The sequence below is a fragment of the Hyperoodon ampullatus genome (genome assembly GCF_949752795.1).
Source record: "Hyperoodon ampullatus genome assembly, chromosome: 16".
Taxonomy (NCBI): Eukaryota; Metazoa; Chordata; class Mammalia; order Artiodactyla; family Ziphiidae; genus Hyperoodon; species Hyperoodon ampullatus.
The window spans coordinates 841,894-866,644 of NC_136929.1; the positions used below are offsets into that span (position 1 = coordinate 841,894).

Here is a 24,751-nt window from a genome sequence, read left to right on the forward strand (position 1 = left end):
GAAGACTAAACATTGATATTAAACTTGTTGATGTGAAAAACAGCTTAGTCAAATGTCTTGAAGGTCTTGTTCTTTTATGTCTTTTAAAGCACTGTCAACAAGGTCATGGGTTAATTATCAGGCGTTCACTTTTCCAGAACATTAAAAAATCACACCACGTGATCAATGAAAAAGCTAAATGAAGCAATGTTATTGTCTGGTGGGTAAAATAAGTGTGGAAGAGTATTAATACCTTCCTTTTTATTTATTTTAAAAGTGATTATTTTAAGTTCCATCATTTGATTTTCTAGCCCAGCTAAAGAGAGGGGAGGCATAAAAATAGGCACATGTGATGCTTGACAGAGAAGAGATAGAAAAGCCATTTGCCTGACAGAGAAGAGATAGAGAAGCCATTTTAAAAGAAAAATGAAAACTCAGGAACACACTATTTGAGTCTAAATAGCAGTAGGCAACTCAGGGACTCTAAGTGCATCACTGCACACAGCTGATGTGTAGTGTGAGGGGCTGAGACAGGAAATGGGGCCTGTATGCTGCCCTGGATGCATCGCTAGTTGTGCTCAGATTCCTCATCTGTACAAGGTCTTACTCCAAAGACTTATGGGAGTTATTAGCACATGGGGACCTCAAGAAATGACAGCTATTATTCTTCTACCTTATAAATTATCTATATTTTTCTGCCTTAGCTATTATATTTCTAACCCTTAAAAAGGTAGAAATATATAAGATACATTTTAGGTTAAGATAAAAAGTTTTAGTGTTTAAGGGAGAATATTAGGTGCTTGGAAAATTCATTTCTATACAATACCTTATTTGTTAATGATGCTGTAAATAAATGCCTTGGAATAAAACATTTTTCTATGAAAAAATAGGATAATGTGTCTAATATCAGGATAAGAGCTTGAAAGAAAAGATTTGAACAGATGAAGGACCTAAACCCATCTCTTTATTAGAACGACTAAGAGTTGTTCTTTTTTTTATTATAAATTAATAAATTTATTTATTTTTGGCTGCGTTGGGTGTTTGTTGCTGCACTAGCTTTCTCTAGGTGCGGTGAGTGGGGGCTACTCTTTGTTGTGGTGCGCGGGCTTCCCATCGCGATGGCTTCTCTTGTTGCAGAGTATGGGCTCGAGGCACGCAGGCTTCAGTAGTTGTGGCTCACGGGCTCAGTAGTGGTGGCTCGTGGGCTCTAGAGCACAGGCTCAGTAGTTGTGGTGCACGAGCTTAGTTGCTCCGCGGCACGTGGGATCTTCCCAGACCAGGGATCAAACCCGTGTTCCCTGTGTTGGCAGGCAGATTCTTAACCACTGCACCACCAGGGAATCCCTGTATAAACTTTTTAAAGACAATTTTAACATGTCTTTCATGGAATAAATCACTTGCCAATGTGTGAAACTATGAGAAATTTTCTTTCTTGCCCCCAACAAATGTGCTACATCATTTCAATAAGTTCCGCCACAACTGATCCAGATGCTTGGATAAGACAGTTATCTAAGCTATGACATATTAAAAATGACATATTACAGGAGAAAAGCAGCTCTAAAACTAAGACTCCCTAATTAGCTCAGGCTCTGGCCCAGAGGACTGTGCGTGGCTGTATTTAACTGCCTGGGAAATGGCTCTGGAAGGATGCTGGCTCAGCATTACAAAATTCCTGGATTGGCCAAGATGATGGAGTAGAAAGCGCCTGAGCTCACCTCCTCTTAAGAGCACGCCAAAATCACAACTATTGGCAGAACCATCCATGAAAAGACTGGAACCTTCCAGAAAAGATCTTCCACAACTGAAGACAAAGAAGGAACCATGAGATAGGTAGGAGGCACGGACTTGAAATATAGTCAAGTCCCATACCCCCAGGGCCCGAAAACTTGAGAATAGTTACATTGCACAGGTCCTCTCAAAGGAGGGAGGGGTTTGAGCCCCATGTCAGGCTCCCCAGCCCAGGGGTCCTGAACTGGGAAGACAAGCCCCCAGAGCATTTGGCTTGCAAGGCCACAAGGACTTACTTTGGGGGGAGCCAGACGGCTGAGGGAAATAGACTTCATGCTTAAAGGGCACACACACAATCTCACACGCTCCAGGACCCAGAGCAGGGGCAGCAATTTGACAGAAGCTTGGGTCAGACTGGCCTGCTGGTTTTCAAGAGGCAAGAAGCCACTGCAGCTCACCCTGGGGACATAGGCGCTGGCGGCAGCCATTCTTGGAAGCTCGCTCCTTCTACCACATGGACACTGGTGCTGGGAAGAGCCACTGTGGAACCCTCCCTCTAGCTTATTAGCCCCAGGACACAGCCCTGCCCTGGCCCAATAGCTTGTAGGCACCACTGCTGAGACACCTCAAGCAACTAACTGAGCGGGGACACAGGCCCACCCATCAGCAGACAGGCTGCCTTGAGACCCCCCGAGCCCACAGCCGCCCCTGGACAAGGCCCTCCCACCAGAGGGCCCAGGAACCAGCTCAGCCACCAGTTGGCAGGCACCAACCCCAGAATCCCCTGGGCCTCAACCCTGCCCTCCAGGAAGCCGGCTCTAGCATCCAGACCAGCCTTATCCACCAGGGGGCAAACACCAGATGCAAGAAAACCACAGCTCCACAGCCTGCAAACCCAGCCTGCCCACAGCCAGCCAGACCCTACCCTGGGACCAGCTGGGCCCCAGCCCTTGCCACTAGAAGGCCAACACAAGCTTCAGGACACCCTGGACCCTGTACCCAACTGTGTCAGAACTAGTCACCCCAACCAGAGATCCAACACCAGCTCTGGGACCCCTGGGCCCTGCAACCAGACCCCAGGACCTGGCTCTGCCCACCAGTAGGCTGGCACTAACCCCAAGACCTGGGTTCACCCACCAGTGGGGAGGCAACAGCCCCAACGTGGATAAACCTTGAAAATATTATTCTAAGTAAAATAAACCAGACACAAAAGGACAAATATTGTGTGATACCACTTACACGAAATTATCTAGAATAGGCAAATTCAGAGACAGGAAATAAGATTAGAGGCTACCAGAGCTGAGGGACTTTCTGCTTAGTGGGTACAAAGTTTCTGTTTGGAGTGAAAAAAAAAAAAAGGTTGGAAATAAATGCCACTGAATTATACACTTGAAAATGATTAAAATGGCTACCTATCCACACATGCACACACTTTATTTCTTCATTTACAGAAAAACGGGACAGAAGAGTTCCCATATACTAACCCTCTCCCCGTATCCCTATCTTGCATTGATGCGGTACAGTTGTTACCAAGAGTGATGCGTTATTACTAACTGAAGTCCACAGTTTATGTTATATACACACATTTTACCAAAATAAAGGAAAAACGAGAAGAAAAAATAAATGGATGGAGGCACGTCACAAGGACATAAGAGTCAAGCTGAAAGACCTCCAATGGCCAAAGCTGAAACAACTGAAGCCACAAAATAAATAACGTTAGTATAAAATTATAACCTAAAATAGAAAATATGTATACATGAGTTTATGCTGATAAATAAATGGGATAAATAAATAAAATGAACAAATGGGAGAGAACAGATGAAACCACCAGGGGATGGAGCTTAACTTAAACCCCTTGACAAACGGAGGGTAGGCTGGACTTAGCGATTTGCTTCTAAAGTGTGGGAAGAGGGAAAGAGTGACTTTGCAGTGGGGAAACCTGGCAGACACCAGTGCCACCAAGTGATCAGGTCCACACCTCCTGTGTAAGTCATGCTGGTAACATGTACCCCCGACACAATGTGGTGAGAAAGGTACTTCGCACCCAAAACCCCAGTCCAATCATGAGAAACACTTGAAACAACTCAAACTGAGGGACATTCTACAAAATATCTGACAAGTCCTCTCAAAACTGTCCAGGCCACGAAAGATAAGAAAAGTCTGAGACACCGTCACCACCAAGAGGAGCCTAGGCAATCTGACAGCTAGTTGCAGTGTGGCCCCCGGATGCAGGAGCAGAAAGACGACATTCACGGGAAAACTGGTGAAATCCAAGAAAGTCTGGAGTTCGGCTACTAGAGACCAACGTGGATTTCTTAGTTTTGATTAAAGTCCCCCAGTCACACAAGATGTTCACGATGGGGGAAACTGGGTGAGGCGGCATGGACGCTCTCAGTGCTGCCTTTGCAGATTTTCTGTAAGTTCAAAATTAGCCGCAAATAAAAGTCTACTGAAAAAGAAAAAACGACCTAAGACATGGTTTACCTTCTTTATTTCACTTTGTATAACTGTTCTGTAGGATCAGAAAACATCTGTTGCAAAGGTGTGCGATCCAGGCTCTCAAGGGAGATCTCCATTCCTAAATGCAGAGGTGGGGTCTGGATGCATGTTGAGAAATGGGACATTTTTAAGACAAGGATGAGAGGAAACACTGACCTACTCTAGGACAAAGGGGAACTGGGACCCATCTGGAATCACGTACTGTGGTCTGACATAGGCGTCTCTAACATCATGTCACTTTCATTCATTTCAATTTCAAAGGTTTCTTCCAAGGAAGGTCTGGAATCTGGAGTTTTCCTTGAGGTTTCTAATGGTGCAAGCCCTGCTTCTTCCACTGTCTGTTTTTCTACTTCAAATTCCCTGAAATCCCACGGAGGTGAAATAATGTTTTTTAATGTCTTCATTGTATGCACATCAAAGTCATAACATTTTAATTTGTCTTTGATGTCTGCTCCTAAAAAGAGAGAAATGCCACAGTAAGAGCAAAATAAGAAATTCCATTTACCTGTCATTTCCACCAATACATAACACTGCTCTATCATTTAGATCAGATGTCCTTGTAAGAGCACATGCATAGCTAAGGAGAAACGTTCCCATCACGCCCCTGCTCTTCGATCTTGGGGACGAAGGGAGACTGCGGGGAGACTCCCAGAAGCACATGCAGGCTCAGCTCCACTGGGCTCAGCAGCCTTCCCGTCCCTAAAGCGAGTGTGGCACCGACAGGAGCCTGTGCGCGGTGCTTCCTCAGTGGCTGCACGGAGAACTGCCGGCTGGCGCTTGGCCCTGGTGCAGTCACAAGCCTCAGGTATACAGAAACACAGTGAAGGGAAATACATTTTCTACAAATCAAAATCGTGAGAATAATGGATGTATTAGGTCCAGTCATTCCCGACATAAACAAAATGACAATTTTACAAAGTTCAAACTAATAGCTTTCAGTAATAGATGTTTTAACAGATAATAACATCCAAGTCTTCTGAAGATAAAACTAGTACAGCACGGCGATTATAGTTAATAATACTGTATTACATATTCAAAAGTTGCTAAGAGAACAGACCTTAAAAGTTCTCATTGCAAGAAAAAACTTTTTCTAACTATGTGTTGTGACAAATGTTAACTAGACTTCCTGTGGTGGTCATTTCACAATGCTTACGAGTATTAAATGATGTTGTACACCTGAATTTAATACAACATTATACGTCAATTTTTACCTCAATAAAATAAAATAATATGTAATGAACAATACACTTGGAAATCTCCTTTGTAAGACCATTACCTTTGTGAGGACAGGCAAAACGTCCCGTCTTATTCAGTCTTATTCAGTACTGTATCTCCACACCTTTCTTAGCCTTATAGGACTTTTGCGTTTAGGCTTCACAACTCCTCCTTGGGCAAATGTGGAAACTGAGGCTCACACTTGCCCCAAAGCCACAGGGCTACTGGGTGGCAGACCTGAGATTTCAACCCAAGGTCTTTTTTTTTTTAAGTTTAAAAAATTGAGCCATAACATACAAACTGTGAAGTGTGCACAGCTGGATGAATTTTCACGTATGTACACATCCACATCACCACCACCAGACCAAAAGCGAACATTTCTAGCTCCTAGAAAACCACCTCAGGCCCCTCTAGTGAACCTTCCCTTTTAATCACTGCTCTCATTCTTCTATCATCGCTGATTAGTTCTGCTTATCACTAATCTTCGTATAAATGGAAGCAATCAGTATATATTCTTTTCTGGTCAAAACTGGTGAGACTCATGTATGTTACAACACGATTCAGTCGTTAGTTCTTCTAACTGTGCAGTGTTCTCCACTCTCCTATTGCTGGACCTCGGTTATCTCCAGTGAGCTGCTGTTGGAAAGAAGCCGCTATGAACAATCCTGCGTGTGACTTCTGGCTTACTGAGGCACTTGCTTCTCTTGGGCATAACCCTGGGAGCAGAGCTGCTACACTGTAAGATCAGCATGGGAGGCCACTGCCTCAATCGCCCCCAGTGAGTCGCACCTCCCAGCACCCACGCCCTTGAATAAGCCCCCGTGTTGATGCTGCACTTCATCACGACTCATTCTGATGAACACAATGTGATGGAAGTGACTTGTGCAACTTCCAGCTTTCAAGGGGTCCTGATGCTTTAGTTCTTGTCCCTCAGGACCCTGAGACGACCATGCTATGAAGAAGCCTGGGTTAAAGACCCATGGAGAAGCCCAGCTGCGTCATTGAGGTCCCCCTGTGTATGAGGCCATCTTGGAGCATCAGCCCCTCCAAGTGAAGACGACCAGCAAAAGAGCCATGAACTGACCCACAGGACTGTGGGAAATTGGCCGGAGTGGTGTGTTAGGCAGCAAAGGCCTGTTTAACTTTAGCAGATGTGCTGTTAAACAGTTTCCCAAAGAGGTCTGACCTGTTTATAACCCCGCCAATAATCAATAATGTATGAGAATTCCAGCTGCTCCGTGCCATTGCCAGCACTAGGTACTACCAGTCAGTATTTTTCACTTTTAGCCATTCTGGCAGGTTTATAGTGGTGCCTCATATGGTGTGTTTTTTTTGTTTTTTTGTTTTAGTTTAATTTTATTTATTTATTTATTTTTGGCTGCGTTGGGTGTTTGTTGCTGTGTGCAGGCTTTTTCTAGCTGCGGCGAGCGGGGCCTGCTCTTCATTGCGGTGCACGGGCTTCTCACTGCAGTGGCTCCTCTTGTTGTGGAGCACGAGCTCTAGGCACGTGGGCTTCAGGAGTTGTGGCACGTGGGCTCAGTAGTTGTGGCACGTGAGCTCAGTAGTTGTGGCTCGCGGGCTCTAGAGCGCAGGCTTTGTAGTTGTGGCACACGGGCTTAGGTGCTCCGTGGCATGTGGGATCTTCCCGGACCAGGGCTTGAACCCGTGTCCCCTGCATTGAGAGGCGGACTCTTAACCACTGCACCACCAGGGAAGCCCTCGTTATGGTTTTTATTTCACTTTCCTGATAGGTAATGATACTGAGCCTTCATTTGCTTTGTAATTACCTGAATGACCTCTTTGGTGAAATTCCTGTTCAAGTATTTTGTCCATTTTTGATGGAATTTCTACTTATTGTAGGATTATGCATAGGACTTTTTGTATTCTAGATGCAAGTTCTTTGATGAGTTTGTGTGTTGTGAGGGACTTATCTCGGTCTCTAATGTGCCAGTTTGCTCTCAAGTTTTTAATTTTATTGAAGCTTAATTTAACACTTTTTCCCCTTATGCTTTTACATCCTGTTAAAGAAGTCTTTGCCTACCCCAAAGTCCAGATCTCAAGATGTAACCTCACTGCAATGCTCTTTCCCTTACAATGTTCGTAACTAAGTGGGCACCCAAGTACAGCAACTCCATACCAACTTACCTTATGACTTGCTCATCATTAAAAAAAATTTAAAGAATTACATAGCACTGTAATGTGAATGTAAGCCAACTTAACAGTCCACTAAAGTGCAAAGATTTACATGCTATACTCTGCATTGTAAAATATTAAGGCAAGAGCCCTTTCATTTACTTATTAGAAAAATCTGTCTGAAGATTTTTTTCAATTATGCAATTAGATTGATTGCTGTATATCACAGTGCTTTACACATATTCTATAACTGTATTTTGCATATAGCAAGTACTCAACTTTAAACTGAATGGATACTTAATGAATAATTAATTCCCACACGTTGTTCCACTGAAATAAATGGAGTTTCTTAACATTAATGTAGCTAGAATCATTAGAAAAATGAACTTAGAACTTTACATGAGAATTTGAGAAACCTAAAAAGAGATATACAACAATCTAAAAAATGGAATACAACATCAATAAGAATAATTATAATCTTACCAATATAAGCTTCAGAATCACCAATGTACATTTCAATGCAATGACCAAGCATTGTAACAGAAAATGTATCATCTCGCCTAAGACCAAGGGCCTGCCAGAAAAGATTCAGCACGGTTAATTCAAGAAAATTTGTTTCCTTCTCTTTGGTGTAAAACATTCCCACAGGACTCATTTCTAAATACTCCAGGGAACCCAGGGTAGAGGTAGAGGGAGGCTGTTAGTGGGGATACAGCTAACATGAGTAGCCAATAGCTGATGACTGTTGAAACTGGGTGATGGGTACGCGGAGGGTCATTACACTATGTTGTTTACGTTTGAAATCCCCTCCTGCAAAAAGATTTTAAAGCCTGTATCTCCACAAAAAGCCTTCGAAGACCTCTGTATTAATTAAATCATAGAAGAGAGATAAATTACACAATGTTCAAATACAGACATTTGAAAGATCACAAAAACTATTAACACTTCTCAACGCTTCTGCTTGCTCAGAAATCAGAACATGTTCTCGTTATGTCAGCGGCACTCCAGGACTTCACCTCACCTGAAAATCTGTTACGGATCCATCACTCACAAATTTATCTTTGAAATACTGTATTTTCTCAAATTTTATCTCTTTCTCCAAAAACAGTTATTTCATCGATTCTAAGACCCACATTTTTTCAAATTCTAGCATTCCTGAACTTGGGAAGTCTTTCAACAGGTGGATTCTTACTACTGCTGTCCGCCGGTCACAGCCATGATACGGGAGCCTGTGACAGCAATGTGGGCTTGGCGGCCACATCAAGAGCACAGACTAGACCACAAACCTCCTGAAGAACACCTACAGAAGATATCTGAGTTGTGGCTGTTGTCTAACAACCTTTTGGTGACACTTTCTGACAGAGCCAATGTCTCTGGCTGGGAGGAACGTGAGTGAAAAGGGGCATGTGCACTGGCACACGGACACAATTTTGGGAAAACAGGAATGACCACCTGGTACAAAAGTGATTTTGAAGGAGCAAACTCTCAATGGGAAGAAATGAATATCTTAACCATTTATTTCACTTATACCTTTTTATATAGGTAGTAAAGTGATCCCTGATAAAAATCTATGTCCTAATATGTCCAAAAGAGCACTTTTTCTAAGTACAGAAAAACTAAGTGACAGGAAAGAATTATGATAAAGTGTAAACAGCAGCGTATTTTTGTGTGTGGTCATCTTGCTTATTAATGGTGGCTTAGAGCTGATGAAATACTGCATATGGATTAAGGGGAGAGTCTTTCCCAGTGATGAACGCACAAGCTTTGTTCATCTATAAACATGATCTAAGGGAATTACTTTTAAGTCATAAATAGAATGGAGTTCCCAAAGGGCTCCTTAGAGGTACACCCAGCGCAGCTGCGCTGACAAACACTCCTGGACACTTGTGTTTCTCACTGACACTCAGGACAAGGCTCACATCTGTTCTAATGTGATGAGTACTACACAACATTCACGTACTTTTCTCTGCAAAGAAAAGAATAAAATACAAGGTTGCCTGAGGAGTTTTAAAATGTAAATTTTGAACTGCACTTCTGTAAAGTAACAAAACATTGCCTAGAAAAGGTCTTTAAAAAAAAGTGGTAACTGTTAACCAGATTTAAAGTTAGGTACAAACAAAAGACGAAAGACGTACTGTGTGGAAATAGTCCACAGCATTTTCAAAGTTGCCCATCAGACTATGGATATACCCTATGGCAGAATAGGTGGACGCATTCTGAGGAATCAACACCAGTGCCTGCCGATGATAGTCCAAGGCTTCAGCATACTTCCTGGGAGAGAAGACGAGGGAGGAGAGGAGAACAGGAAGAAAGAGAGAAAGCAGTCAGTGGGTAGAGTGGGTACTCCTTGATGTAACCACATAAGAACCGCTTTCCTATCAGAGAAACAGTCTAGACGGCAACGGTCCTTCACATCCACTGCGTATCTTCAGTGTGTCTTCCTGCCTTCCAGCTGAGGGTGGGCACTCCTGCAGGGCTACCAGCTGAATCCCATTCTTGACCCTTGGGCCTATGCCCCATCGCACAGCAAGACCTCTTTTATGTGAAGACAAGCCTCCTACACCAGGGATGGTTAAAAGCAACCAAATTGTTTTGCTTTAAGGTCTACAGGAGTTCCTTGGAGCAGCATTTCCCCAAATTCTCTGCAATACTTGCTCTGTAAAAACTCTTGTGAAAAAAGGTTTTGTGCTTGTGTTTGGGAAATGCTGCAGTTCATAACACATAGTAAAGACTGCAAGAAATCCCGAAAAACCTGCTAAATTTTGAGTAACCTCGAGGTTCCCAAACTTATTTAACCAAAGAATCTCTTTTTCAATTGCCATCTATTATCACATCAATCATCACACCATAAAACTGGTATCTGGAGGAGAAGAGTGAATTAGGATATGGATATGGCTTTAATTAGCTCCTACTGTCCTAATTCTTCTAAATTAATTTTGAACACTAAAATTTTTTAATCCTAGAAAACAGAAGTTATTATAATTCTCAACATATTTCTAAAATAAAATTATACCAACAGAGGTAATAAAAACATTTTTGTGCTTCTTATATCTGAGTAGCCAAGTACAAGAAAGCTAAATAAAAATATGGAAAAGAGCTACACAAAATTAAGTAAACTTTTAGTCACAAAGAATATTTCTGAAAATGCTTTACTTCACTTACTTAAGTTTCCTGCAGACATGGCCCAAGTTGTTCAACAAAGGTTCCCATTTGTCAACTGTTACCTAAAACAAAGCACATCAGACCCATGATTACAAGCTACTTTTCAACCTGACCCGTTTGCACTGCATGACTTCACTCATCTGTGCGAGAGGAGCTCTCTCCTGGTGCTTGCACAGCACTAGGCAAGGGTGTTGAGTTGTTTTTCCAGCTTTCCTACTAGAAGACACTTCCTGAGGGTTATTTTATTAGCACTATTTTATCAAAGAGCCCATCTATGCCAAGAACTTCACACTGTGTACCTCCAGCCCAGAGCTTTCCATCTGCCTAGTAACGCTACTAGCACTTCAGGTCCAACACACCACATGCTAACCTCTTCTCCCCTCTCCCCTGTCACCCCAGCTCCCTGGCCTCACCCCTTCCGGTGCTCTGCCATTCAGCACACAGCACCATGTCACCCCTGACCCCTCCAGGAAGGGCTTGTCAGCCTCCTCCTCCGAACGCCGCCCCCATCACTAACACGCCTTGTCTGGGCCCCGTCATGTGAGTCTGACCACCTGTCTTCAAGCTCCTACTGTGCTGCCGCCTCACGACAAGGCGCAAACTCTAACATCATCTTCAAGGCCCTTGAAGACCCACACTTACCCCTCCTGCCCCATTTCTTGACGTTCTCTGTGAACCGAAAATCCAAGCCATACTGAATTAGCTCCAGTTTTGCATATACCATTCTCTACACCTGAAATACCCTTTTCCTTACTTTTGCCTGGCTAGCATCCATCCTTTAGGACTGAGGTGTATTTCCTTGAACCCAGAAGGCCTTCTTGACTGACCATCAAGTCTGTGTGGAGTCCTTTATTTCTTCAATCACAGCCCTTTCTGTGCACTGTATTATTACTGCCAATAATTTATCTGCACTGATCTGAGGGCATCAACATCAAACCAGTTTTCTGTTGCCTCCCAATCCCTAGCTCAGAGCTTAGGACACACTCGACACGCAGCAGTAAGTCAGAACTAAGGGAATAAACAGACCTGGTCACACCCTCTAACTCCCCTGAGCCCAGCTCTGGAAGGCACTGCCCATGTGATTGAAACAAACCCTCTACGATTCTTAGGCACAACTGCTTTCCTGGGCTACTCTGACATTTGCTGCAGTTTACAACTAAATCACACAATATCTTCCCCTCCTCATATAACTTTTCAAGGAGCATTTTGAAAGTTTAATAGTATTGTGTTTTTGTATTTAAACCATTACTTTAAATATCTGCAAGAATCCAAGGTGTCTTCTGATCATCAAAGATGTATATAATTTCAACTTTAAATGTGGTTTATAACGTGCATCTCAAACTTTTCTGTGCATGAGAATCACCCAGGGATCTTGCTAAAACTGCAGATTTTGGTTCAGCAGATATGAAGTTCTGCACTTCTAACGAGCTCCCAGGTGACACTGATGCAGCTGGTCCAGTCCAAGGAGCAAGGTCCTAAGGTATTCAATTCTTTGAAAATGGGCAAGGTGATAAGTGGCCACCCTACATCAATAGAAACACATGTATTATCCAGACCACCCAAGACTGAGTTGTGGAAGACCTGCTTTATATACATACATGTGCAAACACACAGATATATAGTGTTTTTAAGTTCATATGACAATTAAGAAGAGACCAAAATAAACAAAGCTGTGTCTACAGGGACAAGTAAACCGCCACCTGGCAGGGAACCCAGGGGAGCTGTGTCTGTCTCAGTAAAGAGGAACTTATAGCCAAGGAAGATGTATGCTGTGGGCAAGTGTTCCTGGGGGCAGGAACAGAAGGACACTGGGAAGTGATAATCAGAACAGAGTAAGACAACACAGGTGTGAATAAAAAGAATCAGGAACCAAAAGCAACAACATGCAAATCTCTGACCTACAGAAGTTTACAGCGTCTAAAACTGTTAGCATTTAATATAATACCAGTGTTTACACATCCATGATAGCTGGAAGGTTAATTCATGAGCACAAATTCATGCACCTCTCATATGACAGAACCTGGTTAAAGGTCTAACTATATATACTAAGTATCAGGTAAGGAAGAGCAACGATAGGACTAATTTTAATGACATTTGGCCCTATTCCTGCAGAAGTGGGATCTGCTGCTACATGTACCCATTGGTCAAAGAGGTTCTAGACAAGGACAAGTCAGATGCTACAGTGCCTACCAGCTTCCATGTATCATCACATATTCCCCGTATCAAATAATCATCGAATATACTCTGATTACGCCCACAGATCAAAACTAGAGCCTCTTAAGAAGCAAACAGCCAACATCTACCCTCTCAATTAGACTCATTTTGTACCATGTAATAAAACACTTCATACCATGACAAGTCAAACATTAACAAACATCTGCTATGATAAATATTAGGTTATTATATTCTAGGCAAGACAGACAGTCTAATATTATCTTCCTCATTCAATACTAACCACACTTATGAGTGTGTGTGTGTGTGTTACAGATATTATATAGAATACCTCATTCCCAATTGCTTTAATTTTTTCCAAAGCATCGAGAAACCATTTTTCTGCTGTTTTCCATCTAGAACAGAGGGGGGGAAAGTTGCAGTTTATTCAAAATTAGCATGTATAAACATTTTAAGAAAAATCTGAATATCTCTTTCCAATAATAGTAAAATGAAATGAGGTAAACTTCTGTAAACAGTTTTTTAATCAAATTGAAGTGAGACAAATGATTACTTTTATGGCATTAACATCACAAGAGTTCAAGATTTTAGGAGATACAGCATATTCTCAGTAATTAGGTTCTATAAAGGCACTGTTAACACGACTTTAGCCCACACCAAACCACTGCTCCCAGTGGAAAAACTACAATCCTCTACTCACAAGTTCACCAACTGTTCAATGTACCTGGTTTCACATGTGCTTCTGTTTGGCAACACCTTACTTAATGTATACTGTTGATTTGTTAACACTGAACTCACAGCCAAAAGCACTGTAACTGATGCCTGAACAAAGCTTATCTAACACCTATATTCTGACCAAGGCATATCTCAGCCTTCCTGAGCTTAGGACACTAAACAGCACTTTGGCATTCTGCTTGGGGATCATTTTAAACTGTAAAATAACCAACATAAAGCACGAAAAAGGGAAAAGGGCATAAAATAGACTATAAATAAATTGACTGTATATGAAATTGTTACTATAGATTATTTTAAAAGGCTCCAAACTCTTTTATAAATATTAGATAATCGAATTTTTATAATACACACAAATGCCACAAAAAACACTACAGTAGTACTAATTTACTGTTTTAAAATTTAAGTATAGTTCAGTGCAAAGGACTACAGATAGTTCCCTCTTTGAGTATGACACTGAATTGCTTATTCTATAAATATCCAAGACTACAGTAACCCTCAACTACTGACCAGGAGACTCAGAGACTGGGCCATTCTAATTGGCTTAATTTTTCGATTATCTGCAAAGGAAACATTTTTGTTCTAAAATTGTGAGAAACCTTTCTCAAATGTATGAATCCAATTCCTAGTCAACAAAGAGACGACTAGGGATTCTGCAGCGCCTCCAGGCCGCCCTGTGGGGTCCAGTGACTTAACAGAGTTGGCAACAACTGTCCAGCCCAGGACCTAAGAGCTTGTGACAGCCCACAGCAAAGGGGACCAAAACCCAGGTTTCGTATTTTTGAAGGATCCCAAGATAACACTCGCCATTTTCTTCTCGCACCTGTTCGCCTCCTTCTGCCACTCTGACGGGCTGACCTCTGGTGCCTGGGGTCCTGCTCTCTGTACAAAAAGGACACGGAGGGGCCTCTGGCCCTTCAGTACTTACTCTCCATTCTGAAATGCGACCACGCCAACCTCATGCATAACAAAAGGGTCTTCTGGTGCGATGCTTAGAGCTTGGCCAAAGAATCTTTCAGCCAATTTTGAGTTATTCGTCAATCCATATTCTAATCCAATATAAAGCATTGGCAAATGACACCTAAAAATATTGGAAAATTTCACATATTCAACACTCAAAACTTTATAGTTCAGATTTCAAATCCTGTCTACAAAATAATTTTAACATAGTCAAAAACAAAGTGCTTACTTGTTTCCTAACACTTCATTTACTAATATTTAATGAATATCTAATAAGCTCTTAGACTAATCAGCTGCCACTTCTAAAGTCTACCAGCAACCTATTCACCCTTACTGTTCATTATTCTACAGTAAAGAGACAAAACGAAACCCCTGTGAAGCAGAAGGGCAGGCCCCACTATGCCAGCACCCAGGCCCAGCCAAGACTGCCTTCCTCCCTCACTGACTCAGCAACACAGACCCTCGTGGCTGTGCTCAATTCCACTTGCCTCTATGCAGCTGCTTTGGACTTCCAGCTAGACCACCCCCCACCCCTCGTGTGAGTCTCCACTATCGGTTATTACCAGTTCTATGCTGCAGAGCTCTGAATTATGTCATGTGTATTCTACTCTCATACCCTCTGAAAACAGTTGTAGGCAGAGTAACTAGTTTTAATTGAATTTCCATCTCTTCACCCTGTCAGACCAGTGATCACAGTAAGATAATCCTTCCCCAAAGATGGATCTGACAATGTCAGTGAATACTGACTGCGTGGCTGGGAGGTGCCCGGGCTCTAATCTAGAATCACGACTGAAGTTACAACTGTAGCATCTACAGAAGGGTCATGAAGAACCTTTATGGATGTACCTGGAGGAAATATGAAATGCATAGGAAGGAGCTCCAAAAATCTATTCCTCCATAGGAGCAACAAGAACACTGCCAAAAATAGCAAAAATAAACTTTTCCAGAACTTTGCAAGTTAACCAAAGGCTTGCAACAATCTGAGGGGTATTTATTCTAGAAAAACAGCTGAATCTCAGTAAGAACAGCAAACTCTATGACGTTAAGCTTGTCTGATTCCCATCTCCCTTTCCCCAGCTCCACATTAGCCTAGAAAATCAGCAGTCTGACAGCCACTGGAGGGGACAAAAATTAGTTTGGAGCTTCTGAAATACCCCACAGAGACCTGTCACTATTTGACATATCTGGCAGTTCCCTGGAAAAGCCCCATTCACAGCTGTCTCATTTGACCTGACTCAGAGCTCATGCAGAGAAATGTCTACCCCCAAGGCATTTGTTGAAAACAGTCAGTGGTAACTGTTTAACATTGACCTGAGGCAGCTACACCAGAAGGCCACACACAGGACCATATGCACCACAGGAAAGGCTGGAGAGGCCCTAATCTCTCATCTCTGGATGCCCCTGAGGCTCAGTGCAAGCAGGAACTGAAGAGGGCTAAGGCAGAGTTACCAACCATGGAAACACTGAAGACAGGCCCCTATACACGTACAGGGTCCTTCAGAAAAGGGGGGAAAACTCGGCTCAAGATATGAAAAGAAGCCCTGAGCTAACTGAGCAGAGGCTTCAGTGGCCTCAGATGACAAAGGACACAGACTTTACAAAATTTTTAAAAGCCCAGCAAAGTCACCAAACAGCCACAACAAATAGCAACAACAACAAACCCTGAGGTGGCAAAGGGTACATGTGATTTCCAGAATTGCCACATTATATTACTTTAAACGTCCAGTTTCAACAAAAAATAAAGAGACATGGAAAGAAACAAGAAAGTATGGCAATATATAAGGGGATAAAAGCAGGCAATAGAAACTACCCTGGAGGAAGACCGTATACTGGGTTTACTAGAAAAACACTTTAAATAAGCTGTTTTAAATATCCAAAGAACTAAAGGAAATTATGTCTACAAAACTAAACTATGAGAACAATGCCTCACCAAACAGAACAACAAAAGATAAAAATTATAACAAATGATCAGAAAACCTGGAGTTGAAAAACAAAATAACTAAATAAAAAATTCACTAGAAGGGTTCATCAGCAGTTGGAACAGGCAGAGGAAATCATCGAACTTGAATAAGGTCAAATGAGATTACCCAGTCTGAGGAACAGAAAGATAAATGAAGGAAAACAACTGTTGCATAGAGTTGTGAGACACCACCAAGCATCCCAACATGTGCATAAAGAGAGCCCTGTAGGCGAAGGGAGAAAGTAAGGGGTAAAGAAAGTACTTGAAACCAAAGAATATTTAGGCCAAACACACCTCAAAGCTCAAAAAACTCCCAAGTAATCCCCACCTAGACAAACCATAGTCAAACCACTGAAAAACACTAAATAAATATGTAAATAAAAATCTTTAAAGCAGTAACAAAATATAACATATGAGATCCCTGATCACCTGACTTCTAACCAAATACCTGGAGGCCAAGAAGGCAATGGATGACACTCAAAGTACTGAAAGAAAAAGAAGGACAACCAAGAATTTTATATCCAGCAAAACTATCCCTTGAAAATGAAGGTGAAATTAAGACATTCTCAGGGACACAAAAACTGAGAAATTTTGTTGCAGACTCACCTTACAAGAAATACTGAAGGAAGTTCTTAAGGGTGAAAGAAGTGACCCCAGACAGTAGTTCAAATCCAAATGAAAAACAGTACCAGTAGAAGTGATTACATTTCATCTTCCTTCTCTTGACTGACTTAGAAAGCAATTTATGAAACAGTATGATTAGGCCTAACGTATGTAGAAATGTAATGTTTACCACTAACGGCACAGAGGAAGTGGCAGGAGCAAAGCTGTACTGGGGTAAGGAAGCGACACCATACAGTGTCTCAAATCCACAAGGACAAATGAAGAGAACTTGAAATGGTAAAAAAGGTCAACATAACAAACGACATAAATATACACCTGCTTGCCTTTCTTCTCACAGCTTCTTTCAAAAACAACATTACACGTGGAAATAATCATAACAACGTATAACTGAGAGAATTTGTTGTTAGCAGACCTGCCCAACAAGAAATACTAGTAGGAGTCCTCGATCTGAAATGAAAGGACACAAGATAGTAACTCAAATCCACAGGAACAAATAGAGTTTAGGCGAAGTAACCACATAGGTTAGGATAAGACAGTACAAATTTTTTGTTTTTTTTTTCTTTTTGCAGTATGCGGGCCTCTCACTGTTGTGGCCTCTCCCATTGCGGAGCACAGGCTCCAGACGCACAGGCTCAGGGGCCATGGCTCACGGGCCCAGCCGCTCCACGGCATGTGGGATCTTCCCAGACCGGGGCACGAACCCGTGTCCCCTGCATCGGCAGGCGGACTCTCAACCACTGTGCCACCAGGGAAGCCCTAGTACAAATGTATTTTTGTCTGCAACCCTTCTTCTACTTGCTCTACTGAAATTCAGTTGGTGCCGTAAAGTAAGAAATACATTTGGTTTTTGTCTCTGGTTGCTGGCACGGGGCTCCTAAAAGCGCTGGGATTTCCTGAGTGAGAGGAGCGTCTCTTGTTAATGAGCCCCTTCCGACCACACCCAATTTATGCTATTGGGGTGGCTCAGAGTGGGGCTGGTTACCAGGAAGACCGAGTGATGAGAGGACTAGAACTTTCAGGCCCACTCACAGACCTCCTGGAAGGGAGGCTGGAGCCTGAGCTCTATAAAAAGTCTTCAACAGTTAGCTTCAGAAGAATTCCGGGTTGGTGAACATACTGAGGTGCTGGGAGGGTGGTGCCCAGAGAAGGAATGGAGGCTCCATGCACTCCCACTCGCGTACCCTGCCCTATGTATCTCTTCCATTTGGCTCTTCCTGAGTTGTATCATTTATAATAAGCAAAATGCTTTCCTGAATTCTATGAGTCATTTTGGCAAATGATCAAACCTTAGGAGGGGGTTGCGCGAACCCCTGGTTTGTGGCCAGTCAGAAGTACAAGTGACCCAGGACTTGCGATTGGCATCCGGAGTGGAGAGGGGGCAGTCTTATGGGACTGGGCCCTTAACCTGTGAGGTCTGCACTAACGCTGGGTAGTTAGTGTCAGAACTGAATGGACTTGTAGGACCCAGCTGGTGTCTGGAGAAGCAGAGAACTGGTTGTTATGTTGGAAAGTACCCCAGTCAGTATTAATCCAAACTAGATTGGATAAAAGCTGTTCTGATGAAAAAGTGAAACTGAGAGAAAAATGTTTATCCTGATGAGCTGATTTGAAAATTTAACTAGAAAAGTGTCAGACTGGGAAACATTAAAAGTATTAATCATGTCATTAATTATCATTGGTTTTGACTCTTAGCTAGTAACTAACTAATAACTAGTAATAACTGTTCTGGGCTTGTGAGCACCCAGAGTAGCAAAATAAACTTAGCAGACTCTAGCATTTCCTCCTACGAAACAACTCACAGTAAGTTATCATTTGCTGCCAGTTCACCAGACTGATGGATTAGGGGTGTGGGCAGACACTGGAGCCAAGCTCCAGCAGAGCACTGGAAAGGGTCTCGCATGTCCTGGTGAATAGGATGGACTGGGTATGAGGACCGTTTAGATGGATCAGTAACTGGCTGAGCAACTGCAATCTGGGGGATTACTCTAGTAATATGTCAGTATCATGGACTTATGGACTGAATGTATGTCTGCCCCCAAATTCATATGTTACGCCCTAACCCCCAGTGACTATACTCAGAGAGACGGCCTGTGAGGAAATAATAAAGGTTATGTGAGGGCATGAAGGTGAGGCCCTAATATGGTGGGGTTGGTGCCCTTATACAAGACACTAGACCTAGCTCTCTGCCCTGTGAGGACACAGTGAGAAGGCAGCTGGGAAGAGCCCCCCCGCACCCGCCCCGGAACCCAATCAGCCAGCGGGCCAGCCAGCCTTAGAACCGGGAAAAAATAAACTGCTGCTGTTTAAACAACCCAGTGTACGGCGTTTTGTTATGGCAGCCTGAGCAGACTAACACAGTTAGGGAGCTATGTCTTTTACAATATTTTCATGGACAGCTAGATATCAAAGTTATACATATCCAACTTGATATAACTAAAAAAGCTGGGGCCATAAATAATACAGATGCAGAACTGGGTGCCAAAATGAGTCTGACAGTCTGGAAAGGTAAACCAAACTTAACAAGATGAAATTCAAGCAAACAAGTTAAGGCAGCTAACTTCTACTGAGTGCTTTCTATGTGTTGGAAACTGATCAAAGTCTTTAACTGGCATTACCTCAATTATTCCTCGCAGTAAGCCTAGGTGTTGAGTGTTGCTATTATTCCTATTTCTCAAGAGGTTCACAGCTTTCCAAGACCACCAGGCAGTCTGGCTGCAGACGAGCCCTCTGCAGCCCGGCACCCCCACTGCCTCTCCACACAGAGGTGGGGCGGCAGACAGCAGCAGCAGCCCGCACAGGAGAACGAGGCGAAGTAAAACCGACGGCAAATCCAAAAAGTCAACAGGAGTAACAGTAACACACTGCTCCCCAGAGTCACATGCTCTTAGGGCACAGCAGTTAACACCAACACATGTATCACTGATATAAATCTACAACACTGGCAAACTCAGTCCTGAATCTGAATAGTGAATTAAGCCACATAAATACCTTCTGGACGTAAGTAGGATATAAATAATAACTTCGCTCACGAATACTTTCATTCTTACATGAGCACGTGAAAAACAGCTTCCATCCTATTCTGTTCCCTTAGCCTAACTTGCTAGTCCCCTTTTGTACTGGTTAAGATAAACTGCTATAGGCAAAACCACTACACCAGCTTCTTTCCCTCTCACTTCCATAGTTATTCCACAATCATAAGCTACTAACATGATACATTATTCTTTTGTTTAGTTTAACAACCAAATGGCAGAGATAGTAATAATAAAATTTCGCTTTGCTTAATCAACCTGCTCTGCGCACCCTTTCATCAGCTGTGCTGCCGTGAAGTAAGCAGCCATCGCTTGGTCATGTTCACTCTCAACTGCGAACGAATGCCCATATGCGATCCATGCCGGCCCGTAGGTCTTCTCCAGTGTCGTAGCTTTGCTAAAACAAGAGATTTCATTCAAGTGTGTAATATTTATTCTTAAATTGTTAGGTTAATTTTATGTAAGTTCATGGTTTCAAGGACATCAGAATGAATGAATGAGTTGTCAACATATTAAACACTAATGTAACATTTATGTTAATTCACTTGAAATAAAATGTTTAATAGTACGAGCAAATTTTTAAGTAATTTTAGGAGAGGTCCACAACTTCTTAGGTACTATAGTGGAACCCATTAGCTTTCTGTATAGAATTTACAAATATGACTTAAAACAGGAACTTCATTTCAAAACCCAGTAGATAAACGGTGGTAGCAGCAACCACTTAATGAAGGCCTGTTTTGTGCCTTATATGCATCACCTAATCCGCATAACCTTCAAGATAAATTACTATTTATGTTTTAACAATAAGTATACTGAGGCTGGAAAGATTAAGTGACGTCCTACAGATGATTAAGAGATTCATGCTGGTTCCATGGACTGGACTATTTACATAGCCTTAAATAGTCTTCAACTAGGTGACCCACAATAAGGAATAAAGAGAATACATCACAAAACATAGAAAATACAGAAGGTGAGATTCCCACTTCTTAGCATTTTATTTTCTAAGTTTTCTTTTACCCAAATGTTCCCTGTTTCATGTAGAGTTCATCACTGAATAAGCACACTAAGTCAAAGAAGCATAGTTCAAAGGAACTATTATAACATGAATCATGCTGCTCCCCCAAAAAACACAAGCATCCTTTTTCTAAAATGCTTAGCAGTCAACTGATCAGAGAGCTCGCCCTAATTTTTTCCTAGTGCAGGATCCTCTCCTGTCATCCTATCAATTTTCCTAACAATCCTGACGTACAACTGCATCATTCCCATTTTTACAGAAGAAAGGGAAGGTCGGAGAAATGAACTCTCCCAAGGAATTATAGCTAATAAGTGGCAGAATCTGGATTAGAATTCAAGTCTGTGTCCAAAGTTCATGAACTTCACCACAGATCCATTTTCTATTTTGTTCACATGGAGGAAATCACAGGTATTATTAGACATATTTCTGTACTTGTGTAATTGAATAGCACTAGTTAAGTAGCTTGATTGGGCTGCATGGAGTTCCTCAAGCTACAACCACAGCAGATCCTTACATAAACCAGTTCACTATGCCAAGAAATCTGTTTTATAGTCACATTTAGTGACCCTAACCTCACATAAAGTGTCATGTAATTTCACAACTATTAACAAAAGAAGTCCTAAGAGTAAGAGGTCAATAGTATCTCTATAAATAAAAAAACTTTCAAAATACTTTGTATTATTCCCTATTTTTTCATATTTATTCTCATTTATAAATAAAAGTTTAAATACATCATAAGCTCCTTGAGGACAAGATCTATACCACTGACTACTTTTCTCTTCCCTCATGGCATCTTATAAAGAGCAGGGTAAATAATGGACGCAACTGAATGGAATCTGAAGAAAACATTTATTCTTTCATACTGATTTTAAAAGTACTACTAATTACAGCATTAAAGCAGATGACCAAGAAATTACTTCCTGTAGGTTCACTACAGAGGGAGGAAGACAGTAAGTTCATACCTGAGATATCTTCTGGCATGTTCATTTTTATGACCGACCATGAGATAATAGCATCCCACTGCAAACCAAGACACCTAAAAAGTTTAAAACGTACCATGACCAAAGACGCTTAACCTTGAACTGGGAATCTGTAACAAGTCAGAGGTCCCAGCATATACTCTAGTTCAAGTCAGAAACATCGCTGAGACAGGCTGTCTACTAAGGGTCCTGGGTGACACGAGACCAGACTCTCTACAGCTCTTGCTCCAGGTGCTTCCCGCTGCACCCCTGCAGCATCTGAATCTCTTCCTATGGTAAAGCCAGCCCGAGTCCCAGCCTCCCACTTGCACTGTGTCGTCCCCGCCCCACCCTGGTTCTACAGATTCCACCTCTTCAGCTAACTTCTCTTGCACTGGTTTCGCCTCTTTATAAATTGTTTTCACACTGGTCTGGGGTGCAGATTCTTGTCTGAGACTTAAACCCTGACCCCTGACTTTTGTCTTTAAGGACATGGTTCCTGATTCCATTTTTAATTTCTAGGTCTTCATTCTGATCCACGGCAGTTTGGAAGACACAATGATTCAATTCGGTGCACAATTCAGTAAGTTATCATACATGTAACGTGAGAAAGCTACCAAGCAGTTATTAGCAATGCTTATGAGAGCTATGAGTATGACTTTCACTTTCAATATTTAATTTTTCTGTATGTTAGCTACTTCAAAATAATAAGCATATATAATTCCTGTAATCATAAAAAATAAAGATTTTTAAGTTATATACTAAAAAAAATATACCTTCATGAATTGAAAACGTGAATGCTGCTTCTAATTATCATAAGCACTAGGAGATTCTGCTCCAACACCTTAAAATAAAACATTACTTGCTTGAATTTAAATTTAGCCTCTGTCTAAACACCTGTTAAGTATTTTCTTAAAGTTCAGGTAAGAAAAAAGACACTGTAAGGGAGAAAAAAGTTTATATTTACTTACAGGATTACTAGGATATAAATCCACCAATTTATGAGAAAGATAGAAAAGTTCTACATTAGAGAAAAAGAAAAAAAAATAAAATTATTCACAACAAATGAACTTTAGATACGAGTTTCCCCCAGTCACAGCTCTTCACAATCATATAAATCTTGTTCTCGCAGCAGTGATGTCAAACTTTTCTTTCTTCCTGGATACAAAATCCATTTACCTAATGCCATATAGAAACTCCACGGAGCAGATACTACGGCTGTTTCACGTACCCCCGCCTCCAATCCCTCACCCCACTCCAGGCACTAAGTGGGTGCTGAGCACTTATCGAGGGACTAGCAGCCTGGATGAGAGGCACACGACAAAGCCCTCCATGTGCTTAAGAGGCTATTTCAAGGGGCCTCGCCTGTCTTAAAGCCCAGGCTTCTTACTCCACGGGCCTAGTACAGACCGTCTTGACCACCCACAGCCAATCTGGCTGACCAAAGCCTCCCGCTTATGGAACCAGCAAGATGATGTGCTCCTGAGTAACACAAAGTCCCGGCATGTCACGACGACCTCTCCTAGGGCTCAACAGGCCAGGGCGGCTAGAGAGCCCGCACCTCCAGCAAACTTTCCGGAGGCGCGATGCTGCTGGTCCACAGGCCATGCCTGGAGCAGCAGGGGCCCAGAGCTGGGGGGCCTGGCTAGTCTTCCTCCTGACCAAGCTGACGAGTCAGTTTAGAAGATTTAAGGGCAAATACAGTCCAAACCCTGTAAATGTTTCTAGAATATGGCAAACGTGAGCAAAAAATCTGCCCCCTTCCAGTTTCTAAACAGTTACTAACTCCTGCCATACCAGCTTTCTTATGGATTTTACAAGAAAAAGGAAAAAGGCACACCCAATGCTCTAAAGCTAACATACCTTGGAGCACAAATTACATTTGAGAAAAGGAAGCAGGAATTAGGGATATAGAAACAGTGTGTTCTGCTGGGATAACAGAAGAGACTGCTGGTTACTTGGATAAGCATTTCTTCCCCCAGTTGTTAACCTGCAGTCTGAATTATCCAGGATTTGTGAGACAGAATTTTCAGAGCTACAGAATACTTTTTGTCTTAAAAATTATTTTAATTTAAAAAACTTCTTACCATTTGCTTTATTCAGCTCCACAAGTGTCCCTATATGTACAGGTAAACAATTTGCATGGAAAGGATCTTTTTCCATTACTCTGAAAGTTAAAGAAACACACTACGTACATACGTACAAACAGTATGTAACAGCACTCACTGCAATTAGCTATGCTTATTCAAACAGTCATTACCACATTACATACAATACTGTGGGCTATAAAACATTTTTATTTTCTTAACTCCACTATCTTCAGACTTGTTCAGTTAAGGCAATGATTAGGTTTTAAATGAAAGGGAAAATCCTAATTTATTCAGAAGCAATAAAAATAAACATCACCACATACATTTACTTTAAACTAACAGAACTGTACCACATAAAATAAGTGGTCTAATTATTTAGAAGGATCAAAAATAATATGAAATATTAAATGAATCCTAACTATCTGTCAATTAAAATTTTAGTGAATTCAAGGATTTTAAGCAACCCGAAAGATCCATTAAAAACAGTACATGTA

At 41.9% G+C, this 24,751-nt stretch overlaps 1 protein-coding gene across 2 annotated transcripts in view; it reads right to left on the bottom strand.

Annotated features, from left to right (window-relative positions):
• Positions 1-4,181: 4,181 nt before the first annotated feature.
• Positions 4,182-24,751, bottom strand: part of CDC16 (cell division cycle 16) — a gene marked incomplete at its 5' end in the record, with an annotated part of 28,543 nt that continues 7,973 nt past the window's right edge. Inside the window, 10 exons of one of the 2 annotated variants that reach the window (XM_079722077.1) lie at positions 4,182-4,660; positions 8,038-8,128; positions 9,690-9,825; positions 10,717-10,778; positions 13,220-13,283; positions 14,549-14,701; positions 20,465-20,590; positions 22,171-22,244; positions 23,139-23,188; positions 24,255-24,334. In XM_079722077.1, coding sequence (XP_079578203.1) covers positions 4,401-4,660; positions 8,038-8,128; positions 9,690-9,825; positions 10,717-10,778; positions 13,220-13,283; positions 14,549-14,701; positions 20,465-20,590; positions 22,171-22,244; positions 23,139-23,188; positions 24,255-24,334 — 1,096 coding nt within the window. In that variant the 3' untranslated portion in view covers positions 4,182-4,400. The remainder of the gene's footprint in view (positions 4,661-8,037; positions 8,129-9,689; positions 9,826-10,716; positions 10,779-13,219; positions 13,284-14,548; positions 14,702-20,464; positions 20,591-22,170; positions 22,245-23,138; positions 23,189-24,254; positions 24,335-24,751) is intronic. The other variant, XM_079722078.1, reaches the window with a different exon arrangement.